Source organism: Zea mays, chromosome 10, assembly GCF_902167145.1.
Source record: "Zea mays cultivar B73 chromosome 10, Zm-B73-REFERENCE-NAM-5.0, whole genome shotgun sequence".
In the NCBI taxonomy this organism is placed as follows: Eukaryota; Viridiplantae; Streptophyta; class Magnoliopsida; order Poales; family Poaceae; genus Zea; species Zea mays.
The window spans coordinates 7,354,072-7,380,593 of record NC_050105.1 but is presented as its reverse complement, the minus strand read 5'-3'; the positions used below and the strand labels follow the sequence as shown (position 1 = coordinate 7,380,593).

The following is a 26,522-nucleotide window of genomic DNA, read 5'->3' as shown; positions in this document are numbered from 1 at the left end:
GACAAACACAAAAAAGATTACGAATGAAATATTAGTTGGGCTGTCTGAAGATTCTGGTGATAGCGATGACTTCGATGTGGAAAGCGGGAATGAAGATGCCGAAGATCGGCCCTGGCGGCCAAGTCATACCATCTTTGGAAAGTCGTCCATCAAACAGAGTCAGATTGATGCCATGAAGGGAAGATACTTTCGTGACATGTCTATTATGAGAGTTGGGGGAGACAGTGCCGCCCCTGCACCCGAGGAAGATGAAGTTGTTGTTTACATAAGCTTCATGAAGGCAGGACTTCGGTTCCCATTGAGCAAATTTTTGGTTGAAGTTTTGAAGACATTTGAGATCTTTTTTCATCAAATTTCTCCCGAAGCTATAATCAGGATGGGTATTTTTGTCTGGGTTGTGAGAAGGTAAGGGCTGGAACCAAGCGCAAAGTGCTTCTGCAACATGCACGAACTACTGTACGAGACGAAGGCCACTGGCAAAGAGCAATATCACAACAACTTCGATTGTTATGGCTTCGTTCCTCGTTCTGATGTAAGCTACCCAGTTCCAACATTTCAAAAAAAGGTGGCTCGGGGCCTGGATGGAGGAATGGTTTTATGTTAAGAATAATCTAATTGAAAGGGAGGACATAAAGGGGATTATCCAACGCCCTATATAGTCTCGCTTCGGCCTCCGAAGGCCGGCTACTACGCTTGGGAATGATACCGAAGCATGCCAGAAGGCCTTCAACAATGTTTGTGCCTTCATCGGCACAAGAGACCTTGTTTAGGAGCACATAGCTTACAGAGTATGGCCGCTTGTGAATGAATGGGAGATGCCGAAGGAAGCTGCTGCCGGGTCTAGTCAAGGTGGACTTGTTTACTTGAAATACACTTTTAGATATAGAGACCGGTTTGACAAGCCAAACGATGAGTGGCTGAGCAGTATAGAGGCAACCAGTGATGGATTGCTTGGGGCATACACGAGGGCCGAAGATGATGCAATGACCTTGGCCTTCGGAGGATGGGGCAAGAAAAGGTTGAACAGAGTTTTTGATGTCATTGGCTTTGTGTATCCGGACTACACCTATCCCTCGCGAAAGCAGGGAAAGAAAAGGAAAAATGTCGCTTCGGCCATCTCTGTTGTGCTGAAGGGCAAAAAGATCAAGGTCTTAACACACCGGCCAAGATATATTGAAACGGCCACAGTACCAAGGCTTAGCGAAGGGACATCTTCCACTGCTGAGGCAGAACAGACTGAATTGCTGAAGGTTCCTGCAGCCGGGCCAGTCAAAACACCAAAAGATGGTGCCGGAGCCAAAGAAGAGGCGGCCAAAGAGCCAGAGCTAGGGAAAGCAATAGCGCTGCCAGGAATCTTGAGCCCACCAGCAGAGGCACAATTGTCGAAGGTTGCAAAGGCTCCCGCAACAACTCCCAAGAGGAGAAGAATGGCTAGCGTGCTAGACGTTGTCATGGAGACGACAAGGGCATTGACTCCTGCCCCTGCGAAAAAGGTTGCCGAAACTGCTACGACTTGTGCTAAAACCGAAGCTGGGCCCTTAGTGCCCACGGAGGCAGAGCCTGCTGCAACTGAGTAGAGAGCTAAGCAAGAATCTCCAGATACTGGCATGGCTCTGGAGAAGAAGGATGCGCCCGAAAAAGCTAAATCTCCTATTCCCGAAGCACCGTCCGAAGATTTTGACTTTATTATTCGACATGCTTTGGGAAAAAAGCTATCTGAAGAAGAAATCATGGAAGCCAAACACTTCGTCCGGGAACTAAAATACCCGAAGGGGGCCTTGGTGTACAATGGCACGGACGAAGATGATTTCCTATATTGTCTTCTAGACGACAAGGAAATATCCGTCTGCCGGGAGATGGCCAAAAATATGGGATTTCCGAAGCTTGAAGCTGGCCTCTCCGCCATGTCAAAGGATTACCTCGCAGACAGCCTTGCATACAACAGTCTAAAGGTACGGAAGTGATGAACTTAAAAATAGATTATCTTGTCTTGTATTCTCGTGCTGATCCTATCTTTTTGCAGGGCTTAATTCTTAGCAACGCTTTGAGGGCGCAGAAGAATGCTGAAGATGAAAGCTGCCAGATAGCCCTCGGCAACCTTCGGTCAGAAGTTATCAAGCTGAGAAATGAAGCCTTGGAGAAAGATAAAATTCTACTTTCATTGTTGGACAGAGTGAAGAAAGACGAAGCGAAATTTAACGCTCAATTCGAAGCTCATAAAGCCGAAGTTGAAGACCTTCGAAAAAAGCTTGCCGAAGCTAATGAAAATTTTGAACTTGCAAAAGTGAAGCAAGAAATAAGTGAATGGTCAAACACTAGGCTGGAGAAAAATGTTGAGGAGCTTCGCGATTCCAAGGAGAGATGCTTTGAGAAATCCTTGGATTGCGTGAGAAAATTGAAAACCAGCTTTGCCAAGGTGAGTGCATATTCTTCCGAAGAGAATTTCATTCGAGGTGACCCCGAGGGTGTTATTGATTGGATAAGCGGAGAAGCCGAAGCTTTTGAAGAGATCCTAGTGATCGCGGGGACATTTGTGCCTTCGCCAGCGCTCGAGGGGTTGCAGCAATTCTGGAGAAGACTGGTTGTGACCATGTTAAAGCTGCAGCCCAGACCGAAGCCGCCTTCTCCACAGACGACACGAGAGACCCCTCGGCCGAAGCTACTCTAGTGGGCAGAAAATTTTACTCCAATGTCTAGGTGAACGGTGATCGAGATTTGGCCAACAAAATCATAAATAAGAATGAAAAAGAAACCCATGATGCTCGAGAAGAAGCTAAATGAGCCGAAGAAGCTGCCGAGCGCGCAAGGCGTATAGGTATTATTCTTGAATTTTAGCTTCGATGTTTATTTTCTGGCTTCAGACTAACAATTTGTCTACTACAGCTGAACTCTCACCGCTGCCCGAGCCATATGACCCCCAGGTCGATCCCGTCATGAAAAAAGCGCTGAACGTAATGAGCGTCGCTAATTCCATCGTCGATGAAGTCATCGATAGGCTGCTGAATGAGGCCACAGAAAAAATTCTTAAGGAAGATTATGTTTTATTGTAATGATACAATGTAACATTCTGTGTATGAGACAATTAATCAGATATGTAAATTAATGTAATATATTTCTTTGCGATGCATGAAATTTACGCACATACCGTTTTTGAGCCTTCGGCGAAAAAACACCTTCCCTTCTTTTCATGCTTCGTAAAGAAAGAAGCCCCTTTTATGGCAAATCTGATGAATTGTAATTTCCGAAGGTTTCCTTCGTGCCTCAGCACATTTTCATCCAAGTTATTGCCGAAGACTTGATTCGCACCCAATCTTTGTTGTTGATGCGATATGATGTATGATGTAATGTTATGTGGAATGATGCGATGATATGATGCAATATGATGGTTATGCCGAACACACACACGCCCATACTAGAACACCCAAGACTCTGCATCCCCTTAGGGACGTCTTTGGAGTCTTTAAGCTCTGCATCCCCTTAGGAACGACTTTGGAGCTTCTTCACCTTATATTTCGGTGGTATCTAAGCTCTGCATCCCCTTAGGAACGACTTTGGAGCTTCTTCACCTTCTATTTCGGTGGTATTTAAGCTCTGCATCCCCTTAGGAACGACTTTGGAGCTTTTTCACCTTATATTTTAGTGGTATTTTTGCTCTGCATCCCCTTAGGAATGACTTCCGAGCTTAAGAACTTACTCTGCGTTCCCTTAGGAACGACTTTTGTAGCTTTAGAACTTACTTCGCTCCCTTAGGAACGACCTCCGAGCTTCGGAACTTACTCTGTGTTCCCTTAGGAACGACTTTTGTAGCTTCGGAAGTCTGTTAGGAAAGCGCATTTTACTCATTGATACGGGCACAATTATTACATGAAATCAAAATTCAGTCCTTCGTGGCTTGTTTTTCTTACAAAAAATAAAATGGCAAAAAAGGATAAAGATACACCAAGAGTAGGATATTCTTTAGTAGATGTGCTTGGATTCAGGCACAGTGCTGTTAACTGTGTGAGCTTCGGACTTCTCCCGGAAGTCGCACTGCTGTTGAGCGTGCTGGTGTCCTTCTGGCTGCTGGCTTCAGGTCAGAATAGGTGGTAGCGGTGGTGGTGGTGGGAGCTCAGCCTAGGAAGCTTGAGAATGGCTCGCCGAAGCAACAGAGGTCGTAGGCTGTTGATTACCTACATACTCTGGGACATAGGAAGAATAGCATGAGGCAGTATGTAGGACCTGCTTCGGCTGATTCTGCGGTGCCTCAGCTTCGACAATCTCCTTTTGCTTTTGAATTGTTACTTGGCATGTTCTCGTGGTGTGGCCCTTGTCTTCACCGCAAAATAAGCAGTATAGTCTTCTAGGCTGCTCTCCGTATCTTCCTTCGAAGCTTCTGCCGCCTCTATTCCTTGGGGCTGGTGGCCTGAAGGAGCTTTATTGTAGCCCTGAAGACTGGGAGCTATGTTGCTGCCTTTGAGGTTGACTTCCTCTGTCATCACTTGGGTTGGAATTATGGATCGATCTGATGTGCCTGGGGTGAATTCTTCCTACGAAGCCCCTAGTCATCTCAGAAAACCGGTATGCTTCTTCCCTTCTTTGGCGGAAATCAATATCAGCCCAGATGTATTCATCCATCTTCTAAAGAAGATTCTCCAGGGTTTGTGGGGGTTTCCTGGCAAAATACTGAGTCGTAGGTCCTGGCTGAAGCCCCTTGATCATGGCCTCAATGACAATTTCATTGGGCACTGTAGGCGCTTGTGCTCTCAGACGCAGTAACCTTCGGACATACGTCTGAAGGTACTCCTCGTGGTCTTGCGTGCACTGAAACAAAGCCTGAGCAGTGACTGGCTTCGTTTGAAAGCCTTGGAAGCTAGTGATTAGCATATCCTTGAGCTTCTGCCACGATGTGATTGTCCCTGACCGGAGAGAAGAGTACCAAGTTTGTACGACACTTTTGACTGCCATGACGAAAGATTTCGCCATGACTGCAGTGTTGCCCCCATATGAAGATATGGTTGCCTCGTAGCTCATTAGGAACTGCTTCGGGTCTGAGTGCCCGTCATACATAGAAAGCTGAGGTGGCTTGTATGATGGGGGTCATGGGGTAGCCTGCAACTCTGCTGCTAGAGGAGAAGCATCATCAAAAGCAAAATTGCCATGATGGAAACCATCATACCATTCATCATCGTTATATGAATTGTCTTGACGAAGCTCTTATGTTGAGGCCTTCGGTCTTGGTCATCTTGAGTAAGATGACGCATTTCTTCAGCGGCCTCATCAATCTTTCTCTAAAGATCGGCGAGACGAAGCATCTTTTCTTTCTTCTTCTGAACCTGTTGATGGATGGCTTTAAGGTCCCTGATTTATTGGTCCAACTCTCCTCCTGAGGTGTTGGACTGGTAGCCTTCATTTTCTGGCTCCTAGCTTCATGTAATGTTTCTTGATTAACGTCCAGTGGCTGCAGTGCAGCCCCTGGCCCTAATGACTTCTTCGGCAGCATGACGAAGGTCAAAGCTTGCCGAAGGTGGTCGAGTGAGTTCACCGGAGGTGGGCGCCAATGTCGGTCACTTGTTCTCAAAAGCTATAGATCAAAAACAAGGCAACATAAATGTTAATTATTAAAGACCTTCGTCCTTCGCAACATTATTTCCTTTTGGATATAATGATCTTCGGACGAAGGTTATGAAGGACGTACTTTCTTCATTTCAATATACAAAGATATAAACGTGGACATGTGAAACGCAGAAAGATCATGAATAATCATTTTAAATCATCAGATTATTCACATTATCATTACATAATCAAGAACAAACATCAATGATATTTAAATTACATTTGTACCTTCGACTCGACAGAAGGTAAAAATCCGAGAGTGACGTGCGAGTGATTACAAGTCAGCGTGAACAGTACGGTGCTACTGTTCATCTATTTATAGGCACAGGACGCAGCCTGGGCAAAATTACATTTATGTCCCTGACATTTACTGATAGCCAAAAGGTAAGTTATCGAGGACTAAGCAGTCTTTTCCTTTTAAGTCGGTTTCATCCTCCACCATCGTCCTTGTGCTAAGCCGAAGCTTCTCCAGCCACAGTTTCGGAGTCGGTTCATCCTTTTTCCAGATCACGTTTTTTCATACCATGCACGCTTTTATCTTAAAGCCGAAGCTTCCTGTGACAGTATACTATACTGAAAAACATATTAGATGTATTTTTTAGGATCTTCGAAAGATGAAGGTCCTCAACGATATGGATGAACAGCAGCCATAAAACGATGGTAACAAAGAAAAGGATGTAGAGGATGCAAATAACACAATGGAGCAAGGCAAAAATTCAATGGAACAGACAGGGGAGAAATCTGATGGCTCAAATTCAAAGCAACTAGCACAGCCATTTGTTGGTTCTGCAGGAAGGTCGCGCCACATCACTAGGGTCTATGGGCCAAGCTAGACAACATCCCATGGTTGCTATAAAACAAACTGAGAAGCAGGGCGCCAAATCCTGGGTGGCCGATTGTTGTTTTGGTGGAAGTGGAACAGCAACAGGTGCTAGCCTGAAACGGAAGAAGCAAACAAGAGCTAGCTTGGAAAAAAAAATTACAGTTACATCTACCACATCCTTGCCTATGCCGAGTGATAGTGTAATGCCTACTCGCAAGAGCAAGAGGAATGCTAGCTCAAGGCTCCATAGGGCAGCAAAGCTCAAGGCTCGCCTGCACAACAAGGTGATCGTGGTAACAGTTCCTCCGACCGACCACAATGCGAAATATGGGCACATGGCAAAAAGGTGTTGGTAGAGGTAAAAAAAAAGACTACGAGACTGAAGAAAACCAAGTCGCTTCCACCACCACGAGATGGCTCTAGAGTAATAGTTAAAGGTTCCGAGTAGCATCTTTAGGTCGTGGGTTTGATCCTTTCGGAAACGAATTTCTGTCTTAGTTAAAAACATTCTTTCACTGTGCCCCACCCGCTCTCAGAGTGGACAGTGACGACCCACTAATGATGGATGGAGAACTAGGGTTTAGTAATAGTGTGTTTGGTTTGAGGTCAAAGTAGAATGAGTCGGGAACGACACCGTCCCCTCGATTTTTTGGGATCACGCCGCCCCCAAAAATCACTCCGGTGTTCACTTCGTCCCCGCTTGACTCTCAACCAAACACTATAGAAAATGTGGCCGCCTCATTCCATCCCTTCTTGTACATTTAACCAAACGCACTCTAAGTACAACGACGATGAGAAGATCTACAAACCCGGACCCAGTGGTACAGCCGTACAGGTACGGTAATTAGTCTAATTCATTCATTTACACGGAACCTTGAATTATCTAAGATCTTGCATGTCCATAAGGCCTTGTTCGGTTAGCTCTCAATCCATGTGGATTGAGCGGGATTGGATGGGTTTGAATCCCAAACAAGTCAAACTCCTTCTCAATTTTTTCCAATCCTATCCAATCCATATGTTTTGGGAATAACCGAACGAGCCCTAAAGCTATAAAAATTCCTGATCGTCTAAATAAAAAAAAATTAGATGACGATTTCCAACATCGGAACTTATCTTCCTACTAATATCCTTCCTAGCTAGAATCTCTATTTCCAACATCGGAATTTATCTTCCTACAATATGTAATATCCTTTCTAGAATCTTGCCAACTGCCTGGAACCGTAACGGCCGCTCCTTCCGTAGGGGGTCGAAGGACCAATTCCATGCCTATTTGCACCGTCCGCTTTCCTCATCTTTCGATGTTTTGATGAGCTACTGTCCAGGTCCAGATTCACTTTAGGAGGGTTCTTGAAACAGAAGGATGCAGCAACTTTCTGAAAGACATCGATGAATTAGACAAGCCATCCAAGCAAAAAAAAAAAAATAAAAAGAATTTAGGAGAGAGAATTTGCGTTTTTTTGCATTCATTGTGTGCTTGGCAACATCAAATTTACATGTTAAATATAATAGCTAGAGCAAAGACAACTGCACACAAAGGTCGAAGAAATAAGTTCACAATTATGTACCTTGAGATCAAGTTGATGGACATCAAAAATGTCTTTCATAGAATGCGAGTTGTACGACAAAAGGTAGGACCTGTAGGCTTCCTTCGCTGACTGGTTTAAGAAGTAATTCCCACCGACAACGTCCTCCTGCTCCAAAACTAAGTTAAATACTAAACATTAAACCAAAAGGACTGAATTGTGAAAGGGACTCACAAGTTGTGATTGCGATTTTGGCACGTGCTTTTCACTGAAAACATATTCAGTCAGAGAAATTTTGGCGGCCTGCACAGGCAAACAATGGATGCGTTACTCCGAGTATACAATCATAATTACTATTTGGAGAATCGTAATTAGAGATGGAAAAATACTAAAAAGATGTTAAACATAAAAAATTATACAACAATATCCATATTTTTTGAAGCACTCCCTTCCACAACTATTTTGACCATGTACTTCTGAGTCTGAGGTTCCTATTATTATAGAGGGAAAAGAGAGGGATGGGGACATTACCTGCAGGTAAATAAGCAACTTCAATTCTTCCGGTAGTAAGAACAATAATGCACTTCCTTTGCCTTTGTCACCTCGGGCAGTGCGACCAACCCTGTGAATGTAATCCTACAAATTAAATTCCAATATCCAGTTAGCAAATTTGAAAAAAAAAATAGATAACTCATTTAGGAAGGTTCAAGTTCAGTTACCTTTGGGTCATCTGGAGGATCAAATTGCACAATATAGTCCTAAACAAGACAAACGATCCTTAGGTTACTGAGAGGTACAGAAAGAAGTGGTACAAATGATTTAAAACACAGGTCAAAACCTTACCACATCAGGAATATCAAGCCCACGAGCTGCCACGTTTGTGCATAATAAGATGCCATTTTTCTCCTTCAAAAATTGGAAGAATGTACTAGTCCGCTTCTGCTGCTTCTGTTGCCCATGGATATCATAACACCCTATCCCGAGGAAATTTAGAAATTCTGCATGGAATTTGACTGAGCTACATGATGAAAAGAACACCATGACCTTCAGATCCTCCTTCCTAAGCTGCATCCTTCTTAGGAAAGCATACAGAACCAGAAACCTTTTCTCGCTAGGAATGACACAGTAACCCTGCTGCAAGCCCTCAACAGTAGGCTGTAAGAGCATCAAAATTATTTCTCATATAAAATGAATAAATAAATATTTAGAATAGAGTTGAACAGCATGGTGAAGAAGTTCCACACCTTTAATTTAGAATCATCAACTCCAACATAAACAAGTTTCTTTTGTCTTTCTTCATTTTGCCCAAACGTAAAATTCGCAAATTCAACAACCTGTGGGATCAAAGCACATAAGCAATGCCAGACACAAAAACAGGGAGAAGATTGAATATGCTAATAAACAGATCCATTAACCTTTTGATTCTGTGTGGCAGAAAAAAGAACTGTTTGCCTATCCTGCATATGATGCATACCAAATCAAGAACAAAATACAATAATCTCAGTAGAAAAGTTAAAGGCTGCACTCTGCATATGAAATAAAGTTGTCAGATTATCACATGCCTGAGGGAGTCGTTTAAATATTTGTTTCATATCCTCTTCAAAATTTTGCTCAAGTATGCGATCAGCTTCATCAATTATAAGGCACTGCAACATACAACAAGTCATGTCAAAAATAGGGTACATGTAGGTCAGTAATTATATCCCACTGCTTTAAACAGCAAATTTCATGAAATTCAATGTCATTTTCCTAGAAATAAGACCATTGAACATGAGCCAGCAAGCCTGGACTTTTCCGTGGGGCAGCACAGCACAGCTAGCAAGAAATAGCATTTGGAAGCTGAGTGTGACAGACATGGAACAAAAAAAATATCTTCAGATGCAACACTTTCTACTAGTTCCAACTTAGTTCGTTTTACAAAATAACAAATAACAATATAACGCTTAACAGGACCCATTGAACATGAGCCAGAGATGCCAGACACACAATCGATTGATTCCACACCTACCCAACAATATATTTGGGTAATTATATATTCATTTCATCAGAAAACAAGTATTCATGGCAGATATGAAAGGAAAAAAAAATATATCTACAGATGCAACAATTCTACTCATGGCAACTAGTCCCCAATTCGTATTACAAAATTACAAATAACAATACATCCCATGGGCTTAACAACCCACATAACATGGCCAAAGACGAATTAATGGTTTTATAAAAAAACAGAAACTATTAGCTTATACAATTTTGCATATGCATGGCATAATGTATGCTGGAATTTCATGTAAATTAATTCAATGTTAACAGGTAGACTTTCAGTCATGGGTAACAAGCTGGAAGACATACACAAATATTGATATATGAAATATATTCCCTAAATCCTGAAATATAAGGGATCCAAGTTTTTCCTAAGTCAAACTATGCTAATTTTGACCAAGTTTGTAGAAAAGAATTAACATGTATACATCATGATACGTATTTTCATAATGTACATCTTCGATGGGTACATGTTAATACTTTTCTATAAATTTCGTCAAAATTTGCATAGTTTGACTTAAGACAAACTTGGATGCCTTATATTTCAGGAGAGACCGGGAGTAATCAGGCGACTGAAACGCAAGTAGCGTAGATAAGTATCAAATATTACTAGCTGTATTTGTTATTTAATGTGGTAATTAAAATATGCATAATATTTCAACAGAAATGTTTCCTTGAAAATCAGAATAAAATTGGAAGTAGCAAGAATGTCTTTACCTGTAGCCGTTTGTAGTTGAAACTTCTAGTATTTCGCAGATGATCCAGAAGCCTGCCTGGAGTTGCAACTAAGAGATTGATCCCTTTCAGAAGCTGATTGGCATCATTTCTCATGTTAGTGCCACCAATTACATAACCAAGAGTCTGTGAATGATACTTCATTAATTCTTTGGCAACATTGTGTGTCTAGCACAAAAGAATCAATGAAACACATAATTAGGGACAGTCAAGTGTGATAGTGGAAATTTCAGCAAACGTCCAACATTTAGATACAGGGCATAAAACAACTCTCTTTTATGCATTATATTTACGCAGCAGTATGTCATAAAAGGTTAGCCTTACCTTATTAGTACATCTGATTTTAATTGTCTCATTCAAAGAAAGTTGAATAGTCACAATGGAAATAAAAATCAATACTGTAGCGTCATGCATATACCTGCATAGCAAGCTCCCTTGTTGGGCAAACTACAATAACTCCAGTCCCGTTCCTTGGCATGAAGGACGCTTTGTGCAGCAGTTCAATGGCTGGTATAAGGAAGGCAAGGGTCTTCCCTGATCCTGTTTTGGCTGAACCCAGCACATCATTTCCTAGCATAAGATGCGGTATTGATCTAGCTTGAATCTGCAATCATGAAAAGAACTAAGCATACACGCCATTATATTACATTAATGCCAAAATCAAACAGTGAATCAAAGAGCAGATCAGCACACGCGTTCGCATAAATATTCAACTATATGTAGTTATGTAATTGCACCGAGAAGGCGAGAACAGAAGTACATGTCCCAAAAAAAACGATGCAATTGCAAATATATAGGCGTAGGCGAGAATGACCTCGGTGAGGTGGCTGTAGTTCATCTCTCTGATCGCCTTGGCAGTGAGCTCGGATATGTAGAGCTCTGAGAAAAGTTTGGTAGTCAGAATTCCTCCTCCATTGCCCTTCTTCACCTTCTCCTCTTTCTCTTTCTCCGCGATCATCTGCTTCTCTTCCATCCCCAACTCATCCTCGTTCCGCTTCCGCTTCCCCATCACCACCTTGCGAATCTGCTCCTTTTCATGTGTATTTTTCTTCTCCCTTGCCATCCTCTCCGTCTCATCCACCTTTTCCTTCTTCCGATCCGCTTCCACCTCCACGCGGGCGGCGGCGTACATCGACTCTCCCGACTCCGGCAGAGCAACGGAACTTTTCGACGGCTGGGCCAAGCGACTACACGAGGTCAGGTACATAGCGGCGCCAGGGGCTGCAGGACTCAGACCGACTAAAGTCGAACTGCGGCGGGCGGCGGCTCGCTAGGGTTGCAGACGTGGGGGTAAAGTCTTATGTGTGTGTATAACTGTATATATAAAGGCAAAGCCGGCTTGTCCATGCAAGCGTGCTCGACCGGCCCAACAATGGACGTGAGCCTTTTGTGGGCGTTTGTATAAACGTGGATCCAATGACACTGGCCTATGTACCGTCACATCACCGTTCAAACGTCAGGCCAGATCATCAGGTCAGATCGTGTTTGGGTCGCTTTCGTGGACCATTTAGTACCGTTTGTATTTGACCCGTGTTTAGTGTCGAGCTGGGTCGAAGAATTGACTAAACTTTAGTTTGATTATAAAACTATTTACGTAGATAAGGACTAAACAAAAAAGATAAATCTATTAAGCTTAATAAATCCATGATTTACCTATTTAATGCTACACATTTGTTAATTATAAATTAATTAGGCTTAATAAATTTTTCTCATCGTTTAGTATTCATTTATATAATAAGTTTTATAATTAGATTATATTAATTTAGTACTCATAAATGATATTTAACAATCAGATTTAGTCATGAAAACAAAAGACCCCAGTCTGGATGATCTCCTCGCGAAGACGATCCTTCTGCGAAGCTGTGGCAGCAGCGCTTCCTAGCTAGTCACCATTGAATCTACTACACAAGGCAAAAAGCTATGTTGATGGCTTGATGTTTAACTAAACTACTAAGGGCCTATTTGGTTTATGGCTAAATGTGTCAGACTTTGCTTAAAGTTAGTCGTCCGAATTGAATAACTAGCCTTACGCAGAAAAGTTAAACAAAGTGTGGCAACTTAGGTAGCGAACTAAACATGCCTTAAATATTTGGGATCCCGGAGTATAGCTTGGGCCATATATACCTAAGTTTGAGAAATACACATCAATTCTACGGTTCATTCCTCCTCTCCCCACCGATGTCCAACTCATCCAGACACCCACGTCGGCGCAGCGCTCTCTCCGTCCTGCCACCCCCAACGCCCGCCTCTAGCCCTCAGCCGCCCAACAGCCGCTGACCGCCTCCCCTTCACCCCTTGCAGGGCCTGCTGAAAGGGAAATATGCCCTTAGGCCATTTCTAGTATATTTTGGTGATTAAGTGTCCAACACATATTAAGTGGGTTATTATATGCCAAATGATGAATGAAGTGCAAATCAACAAGAATGTATGTTTCTAGACTTAGTTCATTTGTTTTGGGTACTAATGAAGTTACCTAAGTGCTAGAAACAGGAAAAGAAAAAGATTGGAAGAGAGTGCCTGTGTGCAGCCAAGACTCAGCACAGTCTGGCACACCGGGCTGTCCCGTGGTGCACCGGACAGTGTCTGGTGTGCCAGGCTGGTCTCCGGTGAACTGGCCACTCTCGGGAAACTTTGGCGGCGTACGGCTATAATTCACCGGACTGTCCGGTGATGCACCGGACTGTCCGGTGAGCCAACGGTCGCCAACGCAACGGTCGACCGTGCAATCCGCGGGCGACGCGTGGCCCACGCCAACGGTCGGCTGGGGGCACCGGACATAAACAGTGGATGTCCGGTGGCACACCGGACTGTCCGGTGCGCCACCCGACAGAAGGCAAGATTAGCCTTCCAAGAATGCCGCCAACGGCTCCTAGCTGCCTTGGGGCTATAAAAGGGACCCCTAGGCGCATGGAGGAGTTACTCAAGCATACTTTGAGCATTCTAAGTCTTCCACACTCCGTCTCCGCGCACTTGATCAACCGTGTTAGTGATTTGAGCTCCGTTCTTGTAGTGAACTAGTTGTGCTTCATTTTGAGCTCAAGTCTTGGCTTGTGTGCATGTGTATTGTTGCGGATTTATGTGTGTTGCTTCCCATCCTTACTCTTGTGCTTTCACCGTGATCTTTATTGTAAGGACGAGAGACTCCAACTTGTGGAGATTCCTCGCAAACGGGAAAAGAGATAAGCAAATAAAAGTCGTGGTATTCAAGTTGATCATTGGATCACTTGAAAGGGGTTGAGTGCAACCCTCGTCCATTGTGATGCCACAACGTGGAGGTAGGCAAGTGTTATACTTGCCGAACCACGGGATAAACTCGCGTGTCTTTTGTGATTGTTTTTCTATGATACTTGTGTTCGCAAGAAGCTCGATACTTAGCCATACTAACACCTAACCAAGTTTTGTGGCTATTAGTTGTTGAATTTTACAGGATCACCTATTCACCCCCCCCCTCTAGGTGCTCTCACCTGCCCCTTGGCTCCCGGTGCCTGCTGAAAGGGAAATGTGCCCTTGGGCCATTTCTAAGTATTTTGGTGATTAAGTGCCCAACACAAATGGTTAAGTGCAAAGTGTGCAAAATGGTGGATGAAGTGCAAAACATCAAGAAGGTATGATTCTAGACTTAGTACATTGTATTTTGTGTACTAACACATTTGTCTAAGTGCTAGAATCAGAGAAAATATAAAAGGAAAAAGACTTGGCTGCAGCAGCCAAGACTCAGCGCAGTCTGGGTGCATCGGACTGTCCGGTGGTGCACCGGACAGTGTCCGGTGCGCCAGGCTGGCGTCTGGTCAACTGGCCGCTCTCGGGAATTCGTCGCCGGCGTACAGCTAAAATTCACCGGACTGTCCGGTGGTGCACCGGACTGTCCGGTGAGCCAACGGTCGGCCGCGCCAACGGTCGGCCACGCAATCCGCGCGTAACGCGTGGCCGAGCCAACGGTCTGATGGGGGCATCGGACTGTCCGGTGTGCACCGAACATTGTCCGGTGCGCCAACGGCTCCAAATCTTCAACGGTCTGCTGCGCCAAATTAGGAAGGCGATCTGCACCGGACAGTGAACAGGGGATGTCCGGTGGTGCATCGGACTATCCAGTGCACCACCCGACAGAAGGCAAGTATTGCCTGCCAATAATGCCTCCGACGACTCCTAGCTGCCTTAGGGCTATAAAAGGGACCCCTAGGCGCATGGAGGAGTTACCCAAGCATACTTTGAGCATTCTTAAACATTCACACTCCGTCTTCGCGCACTCAATTGTCTTTCTTAGTGATTTGAGCTCCGTTCTAGTGGTGAACTTAGTGCTATTCATTTGAGCTCAAGTCTTGGCTGTGTGTGTGTGTATTGCTGCGGATTTGTGTGTGTTGCTTCCCTCCCTTACTCTATTGCTTTCACTTTGATCCTTATTGTAAGGGCGAGAGACTCCAAGTTGTGGAGATTCCTCGCAAACGGGAAAGAGTAAAGAAAGAAGAACACCGTGATATTCAAGTTGATCATTGGATCACTTGAGAGGAGTTGAGTGCAACTCTCGTCCATTGGGACGCCACAACGTGGAGTAGGCAAGTGTAAAGTCCAAAAATTTGCATGAGAAAAAAAAATAAAAATAAAAAGTAGAAAAAAACATGAAATATGTTATAAGTCTGGATACACATTTACATAATATTTTCCCAATATAAATGAGTCGCGAAATATTCTTTATTAATTTTGAAACATGGATAAAAGAATTAATATAAAAATATGGATATAATTTATCCCTAATTAATATAAAAATATGGATATAATTTATCCCTGCACTCGTACTGGAGTTTTATGTGATGCATATAATGTTGAAATCTGAACTATGAAGAATTTGAATTTGAAATTCTAATTAGAAAACAACATAGAAAATTAAAATAAAAAAAGAAAAGAAAAAGAATAGGGCATACTCCCCATGACCGGATGGGCCAAATCTGTGCGGCCCACTCCATCCTTTCCCCCACACAGCCGAGTGCGCACTCACTTCTCATGCCGACATGTGGGGCCCACTTCTCAGCTTCTGTGCACACGCGCTCTGGTCAACGGGCCACCGACTTGTGGGTCCCATGTGTCTAATCCGTCTCCCACCTCATGTCTGCCGCAACAGATTCCGAATCAAGCGCTAGAAACTCGGATTTTGGTGAGATTGTTGCGCCCGCGGCTCACCTAGGACCTCCGCTCCTCCGCACAACCAGACGGCTCTGACACCGACGCATGGACCCCACCTTGTCAGCTTCAGCGTCCCCCTTCAGATCCCAACAGAACCGCGGCAAATCTGCCGCCGTAGACTCCGCGCGATTCCGGCCAAACCCCCATCGTGGACTTGATTCTAGCTATAAATTACTCGGCCCCGCACCCCCCCCATCATCCAAACGGGACGGTCGGACTCCATCCATCATAAGCTGTGAAGAACGACAAGAGCAGGGAGAGGGAGGAAAAAGGGGAAAAAGCCGCCGCCAGCTTGGAGCTTACGGGGGCAACGAATCGACCGTCGCAAGGCATTGGGGCGATCTCGGGCGATTGCCGAAGCTAGCCTTGGCCTTCCTGGGCGAAGCAAGTCACCTGGTCGTCACGAATTGCACGTCGGGCACGTGTTTCCGCCGTTGTGCCGCCATTCGCCATGGCCAGAGGAAATCGCCTGCTTCTACACCGGTTCGTTACCCCTATCTCCTTTGTTCGGTTCCTCGATTGATGTAGCTCTCCTCTGATTTGAGTATCATACACCAGCGCGCCATTGGGTGGAGCTCGCCGGAGCCCGCCACCGTGGGCAGTGTTCTTCTACCGCGCCTGGCCACCGGGTGGGGAAGAAGTCCCGCTGTCCATCAGATCATGATGGTGCGTCTCGGATTGATCCGGGCGTAGTGTTTCGCCAGGGGGGTTTCACCACCATGGATCTTGGATCCTACGGGTGTGGGTGAGCGCTAGTTTATCAGGGCCGTGGATCAATCGGTGACGTTGATCACATATCGCACGGTCGGGTAGTGTACCGATTCAATCCTGTGCCGGCTTTTAATCTGGGCACTCGGTTCTGGATCGGATAGATCTAATTATCCCGTACCCTTTCGCCGTGGAAATTTTACTGAAGAAACCCTCTGTTCTCATGAAATCAACCCGCAGTCCGCATAGGGTATATCCTGAGTGTTAGGAAATATATGATTTAGGCCCCTGTGTTCCTCTGATTTTGGCGCGCCGTCCAGAGAGCTAAAGAAACAGATAATTAAATATGGAAAATGATTTTTAATTCAAAAATAAATGCTAGAAACTTGTATAATTTATATTAGATCCATTTTAATTTCAAATTGAGTCATTTCAAAGTCTTTAATTTTGTTTTAATATTGTTTATCAACTAGTAACACTGTTTAGCCATGAAATTTGAATTAAAATGGTTCATTTGGATTAATCTATTCTAAGCACTAAATAACTTCAGAAATTCATAACTAAAAAGCTATAACTCCGAATTTAGTGATTCTTGTTTCTACGATCTCATCACGCAGCGTAGAATATTATTATGTGGCTTATTCTTATGTTTGGTGTGATGTTAATTGTGTATATACCATGTTTGTCTGTATTGCTACGTTTAGCAGTGAGGACACGAGTCTTCTGAAGAGCAAGTTGGTACCTTCTCAAGTGCCAGGCAAGTTGTGCCCTTGATCACTTCTTTTTACCCACTCATGTTCTAATTAATCATAATGATCTGCATAGGTTAATTTTGATGGGACCCAATAGGTTACCCTAGTTTGATTATCTTTATACCTTGTTTACCACTGAACTTTTTGGGTAGTACTTGCTAGTGCTTTATGTGGTTTTGGGTATGAAGATACATTATTCATGATCACACTTTTATTATCTATTTATTATTACTGTTCATGATAAGATCATTATGTTAATTGGAACATGGAGCGACCACCCGAGAAAACAGTGCTACCACAAGGGTTTAATGGGACGCCCTTGGCTGATTAATTAGGAAAGCTAGTGGAGGACTACCTTACCCGAAAGGGGCAAGGGCAGTAGGGGAGTGGTCAGTGTAGGGAGGTCCTTGGGATGATTTTACTGCGATGGCGATCATGCGGGGGATCCCTGCATTGGAGCTTCCTATAAACTGTAGCGAGTTTTCTGAAGCTAGTGGAACTTTGTAAAGGCCTCGTAGTGTTACCTGCCTCGCCTCCTCGGTAGAGGTGTATGGGAAGTCGCGATCCCTTGGCAGATGGGTAACATGACTTGTGGGTAAAGATGTGCAACCTCTGCAGAGTGTAAAACTGGTATACTAGCCGTGCTCACGGTCATGAGCAGCTCGGACCCTCACATGATTAATTTATGGAACTAAATTCAATTTGTCATACGCATTGCATTGCAGGTGATGTTGTTACTTTTGTTCTACTATTTAATTGGGTTGGTATTTACTTATACTTAGTAATTGCTAATAAAATTTTGACCAACTTTAAAAGCAATGCTCAGCTTCAACCATCCTCTTTGGGAAGCCTTACACTTCATGAGCTCCCACCTTGGCGGGTTCATGCACATTATTCCCCACAACTTGTTGAGCGATGAACATATGTGAGCTCACTCTTGCTGTCTCACCCCCCCCCCACACACACAGGTCCAGAACAGGTACCGCAGGATGAGGCGCATGAAGGATGCTATGATGTGTTCATGAGAGGTCTAGGTCGTCGTCTCCCATTCAACTTTGGGTTGCTGGACCGTTGTCTCCTTATAATGTAATTATCTATTTATTTTGTATAGAACTCCTGTTATATAGTAAAGATGTGACATTCGATCATGTGCCATGATTCATCATATGTGTGAGACTTGGTCCCAGCACACCTGGTGATTATGTTCGCGCCCGGGTCTTGGTGCCCCGAAACCCGGGTGTGACAAAAGTGGTATCAGAGCAATGTTGATTGTAAGACGAAACCTAGATAGAACTGACAATCAATACTTGCTTACCTTTGCTACTCTGATTCTTTCTAAACTCTTCTTAATCTTTTCTCATCTATTTCCGCTTTACTCTGATTATTCTTACCTGTTCCTTCTAAAGACAAAAGTGGATTTCACACTTTGAAATCATGAGCTTAAAGTGACCTTTAGGAATAGGAGACCTACTCTTAGGAACAAAAACAAAATTATTTTCTTTTATATAGATATCTATGAACTTGAATGTTTGTTCTTATGATACTTGTTTGATTTGGATCTTCGATTGAGTGTGATTAGTTGTGGAGTAATGTCCACAATTACATCTGCATATACATATAGGAAAAAATGCTTATAACAGTAACTAGACAAATTAGATTATCCCTCATTAAAAAAAATGTATCTAGCTTGATAGATTCATCCCATCTTAAAAGATTCTATCCTACACTCATAGATCTATCTTATCTCAAAAGATCCTAACTTATCCTAATGTATCTAGATCCATCTTATCTTAAAAAGATTTTATATCATCTTAATAGATCTAACTAACCTCAAAGGATTCTACCTTATCCTTATGGATTCATCTCGCCCTAAGTAGTATATTTATCCCACTCTAGAATAACAACCATGAGCTAATCCAAAATTTATTTAGATCTTATCTAGTCTAAAATAGCCATATCGATTTATTCTAGATCCGATCCAACCTAATAGGTTAATCTAACCTGATGAAGTCTAAACTTAAGTTGAGCTAACCTAAGGTCAGTCCCTTAACAAGTTAACACAAGTAAAATAAACTGGACCCTACTCCTATAAATCTTGTTCTCTCCTCATGCACTTAAACCTAAAATTAGTGCATTAGACCAACTCAACCGTGAACATAAGAGCTAACCCAACCAATAGTGTCATGATGGATTGCATAATCTGTCTATTCCCACCTAACATCAAATGAACTTTAGACCTACATCATGTAGCCTATCTCATCCAAATCTATCTTAACCACATTCCCCCACCCCGATGATATGCACTCACCGCGAATCAATGAGCTCAAGGCCGGGAAATAAAAGATCAACCTCATCAAGGAAGGAGAGAAGTCAAACTCAATCTTCAGATGCATTACCACCTAACATGGAGTTCTTCCTCACCATAAACTTTCTTACCCCTGGCTATTCTTGCTCTAACCTATCCATCTCTTATATCATACATAATAAGTAGTTGGATACCTATGCTCTCCAAATCACCCAATATTGACTAAAAAAATGAGACTCTCGATTTTTTGAGCCAATTATAGACAAAAAAACAAGCCACAAGTCAATCCTTTTGTATCCCTTTTTCTTACAAATCTCGAGGACGAGATTTCTGTTAAGGGGGGTAGGATTTGTAAAGTCCAAAAATTTGCATGAGAAAAAAATAAAAAAAAAGTAGAAAAAAACATGAAATATGTTATAAGTCTAGATACACATTTACATAATATTTTCCCAATATAAATGAGTTGCGAAATATTCTTTATTAATTTTGAAACATGCATAAAAGAATTAATATAAAAATATGGATATAATTTGTCCCTGCACTCGTACTGGAGTTTTATGTGATGCATATAATGTTGAAATCTGAACTCTGAAGAATTTGAATTTGAAATTCTAATTAGAAAACAACATAGAAAATTAAAATAAAAAAAAAGAAAAAGAATAGGGCATACCCCCCATGACCGGATGGGCCAAATCTGCGCGGCCCACTCCATCCTTTCCCCCACACAGCCCAGTGCGCACTCACTTCTCATGCCGACATGTGGGGCCCACTTCTCAGCTTCTGTGCACTCGCACTCTGGTCACCGGGCCACCGACTTGTGGGTCCCATGTGTCTAATCCATCTCCCACCTCATGTCTGCCGCAACAGATTCCGAATCAAGCGCTAGAAACTCGGATTTTGGTGAGATTGTTGCGCCCGCGGCTCACCTGGGACCTCCGCTCCTCCGCACAACCGGACGGCTCTGACACCGACGCATGGACCCCACCTTGTCAGCTTCAGCGTCCCCCCTTCGGATCCCAACAGAACCGCGGCAAATCCGCCGCCGTAGACTCCGCGCGATTTCGGCCAAACCCCCATCGCGGACTTGATTCTAGCTATAAATTACTCGGCCCCGCACCCCCCCATCATCCAAACGGGACGGTCAGACTCCATCCATCATAAGCTGTGAAGAACGACGAGAGCAGGGAGAGGGAGGAAAAAGGGGAAAAGCCGCCGCCAGCTTGGAGCTTACGAGGGCAACGAATCGACCGTCGCAAGGCATTGGGGCCTCGGGCGATTGCCGAAGCTAGCCTTGGCCTTCCTGGGCGAAGCAAGTCACCTGGTCGTCACGAATTGCACGCCCGGCACGTGTTTCCGCCGTTGTGCCGCCATTCGCCGTGGCCAGAGGAAATCGCCTGCTTCTACACCGGTTCGTTACCCCTATCTCCTTTGTTCGGTTCCTCGATTGATGTAGCTCTCCTCTGATTTGAGTATCGTACACCAGCGCGCCATTGGGTCGAGCTCGCCGGAGCCCGCCACCGTGGGTAGTGTTCTTCTACCGCGCCTGGCCACCGGGTGGGGAAGAAGTCCCGCTGTCCATCGGATCGTGATGGTGCGTCTCGGATTGATCCGGGCGTAGTGTTTCGCCAGGGGGGGTTTCACCACCGTGGATCTTGGATCCTACGGGTGTGGGCGAGCGCTGGTTTATCAGGGTCGTGGATCAATCGGTGACGTTGATCACATATCGCACGGTCGGGTAGTGTACCGGTTCAATCCTGTGCCGGCTTTTAATCTGGGCCCTCGGTTCTGGATCGGATAGATCTGATTATCCCGTACCCTTTCGTCGTGGAAATTTTACTGAAGAAACCCTCTGTTCTCATGAAATCAACCCGCAGTCCGCATAGGGTATATCCTGAGTGTTAGGAAATATATGATTTAGGCCCCTGTGTTCCTCTGATTTTGGCGCGCCGTCCAGAGAGCTAAAGAAACAGATAATTAAATATGGAAAATGATTTTTAATTCAAAAATAAATGCTAGAAACTTGTATAATTTATATTAGATCCATTTTAATTTCAAATTGAGTCATTTCAAAGTCTTTAATTTTGTTTTAATATTGTTTATCAACTAGTAACACTGTTTAGCCATGAAATTTGAATTAAAATGGTTCATTTGGATTAATCTATTCTAAGCACTAAATAACTTCAGAAATTCATAACTAAAAAGCTATAACTCCGAATTTAGTGATTCTTGTTTCTACGATCTCATCACGCAGCGTAGAATATTATTATGTGGCTTATTCTTATGTTTGGTGTGATGTTAATTGTGTATATACCATGTTTGTCTGTATTGCTAGGTTTAGCAGTGAGGACACGAGTCTTCTGAAGAGCAAGTTGGTACCTTCTCAAGTGCCAGGCAAGTTGTGCCCTTGATCACTTCTTTTTACCCACTCATGTTCTAATTAATCATAATGATCTGCATAGGTTAATTTTGATGGGACCCAATAGGTTACCCTAGTTTGATTATCTTAATACCTTGTTTACCACTGAACTTTTTGGGTAGTACTTGCTAGTGCTTTATGTGGTTTTGGGTATGAAGATACATTATTCATGATCACACTTTTATTATCTATTTATTATTACTGTTCATGATAAGATCATTATGTTAATTGGAACATGGAGCGACCACCCGAGAAAACAGTGCTACCACAAGGGTTTAATGGGACGCCCTTAGCTGATTAATTAGGAAAGCTAGTGGAAGACTACCTTACCCGAAAGGGGCAAGGGCAGTAGGGGAGTGGTCAGTGTAGGGAGGTCCTTGGGATGATTTTGCTGCGATGGCGATCATGCGGGGGATCCCTGCATTGGAGCTTCCTATAAACTGTAGCGGGTTTTCTAAAGCTAGTGGAACTTTGTAAAGGCCTCGTAGTGTTACCCTGCCTCGCCTCCTCGTTAGAGGTGTATGGGAAGTCGCGATCCCTTGGCAGATGGGTAACATGACTTGTGGGTAAAGATGTGCAACCTCTACAGAGTGTAAAACTGGTATACTAGCCGTGCTCACGGTCATGAGCAGCTCGGACCCTCACATGATTAATTTATGGAACTAAATTCAATTTGTCATACGCATTGCATTGCAGGTGATGTTGTTACTTTTGTTCTACTATTTAATTGGGTTGGTATTTACTTATACTTAGTAATTGCTAATAAAATTTTGACCAACTTTAAAAGCAATGCTCAGCTTCAACCATCCTCTTTGGGAAGCCTTACACTTCATGAGCTCCCACCTTTGGCGGGTTCATGCACATTATTCCCCACAACTTGTTGAGCGATGAACGTATGTGAGCTCACTCTTCCTGTCTCACACCCCCCCACAGGTCAAGAACAGGTACCGCAGGATGAGGCGCATGAAGGATGCTATGATGTGTTCGTGAGAGGTCTAGGTCGTCATCTCCCAGTCAACTTTGGGTTGCTGGACCGTTGTCTCCTTATAATGTAATTATCTATTTATTTTGTATAGAACTACTGTTATATAGTAAAGATGTGACATTCGATCCTGTGTCATGATTCATCATATGTGTGAGACTTGGTCCCAACACACCTGGTGATTATGTTCGCACCCGGGTCTTGGTGCCCCGAAACCCGTGTGTGACAGCAAGTGTTATACCTGGCCAAACCACGGGATAAATCATCGTGTCTCTTATGCTTGTTCTCACTGTGTCTATTGTGTTTCACAAGAGCTCGGTCCTTAGCCACTTGATTTCATTGTGCTAACACTTAACCAAGTTTTGTGGCTATAAGTTTTAAGTTTTTACAGGATCACCTATTCACCCCCCCTCTAGGTGCTATCAATTGGTATCGGAGCCGTTCTCTTCACAAAAGGGACTAATCGCCCAAAGAGATGGATCATAAGGGAAAGGGGATGGTGGTCAACGACAATGAGAAGTAGACAATGAGCCATTCTCTCTTCATCCAAGTATATGGGAGATAGTAGAAAATGGAATGCAATTTGATAGTTCGGATAATTCTATGTTTATCAATGAACAAATCCATAAAAATGCACAAGCTACTACTGTTCTTTTAGCATCCTTGTGCATGGAAGAATACAATAAGGTGAGTGGCTTGGATAACGCCAAGCAGATCTGGGACACCCTCAAGATCTCGCATGAGGGGAACGACGCCACCATGCTCACCAAAATGGAGTTGGTGGAAGGCGAACTAGGAAGGTTCGCGATGATCAGGGGAGAGGAGCCAACTCAAACGTACAATAGGCTCAAGACCCTGGTCAACAAGATAAGGAGCTATTGGAGCACGAGATGGACGGACCACGACGTCGTCTGACTTATGCTAAGGTCCTTCACTGTCCTTGATCCTCATCTTGTAAACTCTATTCATGAGAATCTTAGGTACATCAAGATGACGCCCGAGAAAATACTCAGAAAGTTCGCAAGATATGTTGATGAGGCGTTGAATGGCCCAATGCCGATCCACGAGCCTCAAACCGTTGCTCTCAAAGCAACAAGTAGCAGGGAGACGCTACCTAGCAAGGTGGCGCAAGTTGAGGCGGCCGGGCTAAATGAGAATGAAATGGCCCTCATCATCAAGCGCTTCAAGACGGCGCTCAAAGGTCGCAAGGAGCATCCCAACAAGAGCAAGACGAAGTGAAAGCGCTCCTACTTCAAGTGTGGTAAGATTGGTCACTTTATTGCTAACTGTCCCGACAATGATAGTAACCAGGAACAAGGAAAGAATGGGAAGAGAGAGAACAAGAAGGTTTACAAGAAGGCTAAGGGTGAGGCACACCTTGGAAAAGAATGGGACTCGGATTGTTCTTCGTCCAACTCCGACGACGAAGGACTCACCGCCACAGCCTTTAACAAATCGTCTCTCTTCCCCAACGAGCATCACACCTACCTCATGGCAAAGGAGAAGAAGGTAAGTACTCGAAGTACTATTACGTATGCTTCTTCAAATGATGATGAGTCTAGTGATGATGAAGTAGACTACGCAAGCTTATTCAAAGGTTTAGATAGAACTAAAATTGATAAGATCAATGAATTAATTGATGCTTTGAATGAGAAGAATAAATTGTTAGAGAAGCAAGAGGATCTTTTATATGAAGAGCATGATAAATTTGTTAGTGCGCAAAATTCTCTTGCTTTAGAAGTTAAAAGAAATGAAATACTTTCATGTGAATTATCTACATGCCATGAATCTATTTCTAGCTTAAAGAGTATTAATGATGATTTAAATACTAAGTTTGAAATAGCTAATAAATCTAACTCATGTATTGAACATGTAGTAATTTGCAATAGGTGTAAGGATTTTAATATTGATGCATGTGTTGAGCACCTTACTTCTATTGCAAAATTAAATGGTGAAGTGGCTAGTCTTAATGCCCAACTTAAGACTAGCAAGAATGATTTTGATAAACTAAAATTTGCAAGGGATGCCTACACCATTGGTAGACACCCCTCAATTAAGGATGGGCTTGGCTTCAAGAGAGAAGCCAAGAACTTAACAAGCCAAAGAGCTCCCATTTTCAACAAGGAAAAGGGGAAGGCTCCTATGGCTAATAGTAGTCAAAAGAATCATGCATTTATTTATGATAGAAAATTTTCTAGAAATGCTTATCATAATAGGAGTTGTGATGCTTATGATTCACATGCCATGATTGCTTCAAGTTCTTCCTTGGTGCATGGTAGAGATTTGCCCAAGAAAAATATTATTCATCATATGCCTAGGAGAAATGTTGTTCATGTGCCTAGGAAAATGCATAATGAAAATGCTACTGTTATACATGCCTGCAACACTGATTTTGTACTCACATGTAAAAATAAGAAAGTGGTTGCTAGGAAATTAGGGGCAAAATGCAAGGGAGACAAAACTTGCATTTGGATCCCTAAGGCTATTGTTACTAACCTAGTAGGACCCAACAAGAGTTGGGTACCTAAAACCCAAGCCTAATTTGCCTTGCAGGTTTATGCATCCGGGGGCTCAAGCTGGATTATCGACAGTGGATGCACAAACCACATGACGGGGGAGAAGAAGATGTTCACCTCCTACGTCAAGAACAAAGATTGTGGCAGAACCACCCGAATTATTCTAGCTTAAGTGCCTAAGTCACGCCTCAGGGGCCGTAACGCACTTAAACCGGAATAACCCGTCAGTCCCTCAGATCTAGTCTGATAGAGCCACTTAACCAGGATCAAATTCCACAATCTCACTCGAAGGTGAGTCACAGAAGAAATACAATAAAACAGGAAACCTCAAATTAAGTACTGAGTTATTACATAAATCGGAGTTTTTGGAGTAGCAACTAAAGTTCACAAATTAAAGTGCAGCGGATAATCGATGTCGTCGGTAATGAGGAAATGGGCAAGGCCTAGCCCACTACTCCTCATGCTCCTCTCCTGCCGGAGCAACATCCCACTCGACCGTCCAACCCGGTGGCAGGGTGGTAGGCCAAGTCACACCATCAACTACATCCTACATGGTACCTGCAAAAATGGTGCCACAAGCAAGGCTGAGTATACTAATACTCAGCTAGACTTAACCGGTGTGAGGAGTCTACTCCTCTACCTCTAGACTATGCAGCTGTTTGGCTGAGGGGTTTGGTTTGCCAAAAGTACTAGCTGTTTCTAAAATCAATTTTTAGCTTTTCAAGTTCTACCATCATTAACTTAGCTAGATTTGCTCCTTCTAAGCATACATGGTAACAAGCAATTAGCTCAATCAACAAGTTATCTCATGTAATCCACATTTCACTTCTTACTCGATGCAGTACAAGGAATCAAGCAGTCTCATTAGCTGCGAGAAGCAGACGATTCGAATCGAGTTTTAAAACCTTGCAAGGTAAACCTAAACACACGGCATGTCAGGGTACTCCGACCC

General features: G+C 43.5%; 1 protein-coding gene across 2 annotated transcripts; it reads right to left on the bottom strand.

Moving 5' to 3' along the window:
- Nucleotides 1-7,259: 7,259 nt before the first annotated feature.
- Nucleotides 7,260-12,072, bottom strand: LOC103640803 (DEAD-box ATP-dependent RNA helicase 27). Of its 2 annotated transcripts, none has more exons than XM_008664275.3 (12): nucleotides 11,528-12,072; nucleotides 11,132-11,317; nucleotides 10,696-10,881; nucleotides 9,501-9,584; nucleotides 9,354-9,395; nucleotides 9,183-9,272; nucleotides 8,782-9,093; nucleotides 8,658-8,696; nucleotides 8,470-8,574; nucleotides 8,173-8,241; nucleotides 7,981-8,106; nucleotides 7,260-7,788 (listed from the first exon to the last, which is right to left on the bottom strand). In XM_008664275.3, exons 1-12 carry the CDS (start codon nucleotides 11,918-11,920, stop codon nucleotides 7,609-7,611), a joined length of 1,812 nt encoding a protein of 603 aa, XP_008662497.1. In that variant the 5' UTR covers nucleotides 11,921-12,072; the 3' UTR covers nucleotides 7,260-7,608. The 2 variants fall into 2 exon arrangements, with proteins under 2 accessions (XP_008662497.1, XP_008662498.1); XM_008664276.2 differs by having other exon boundaries at nucleotides 10,696-10,788; nucleotides 11,528-12,009.
- Nucleotides 12,073-26,522: the final 14,450 nt, after the last annotated feature.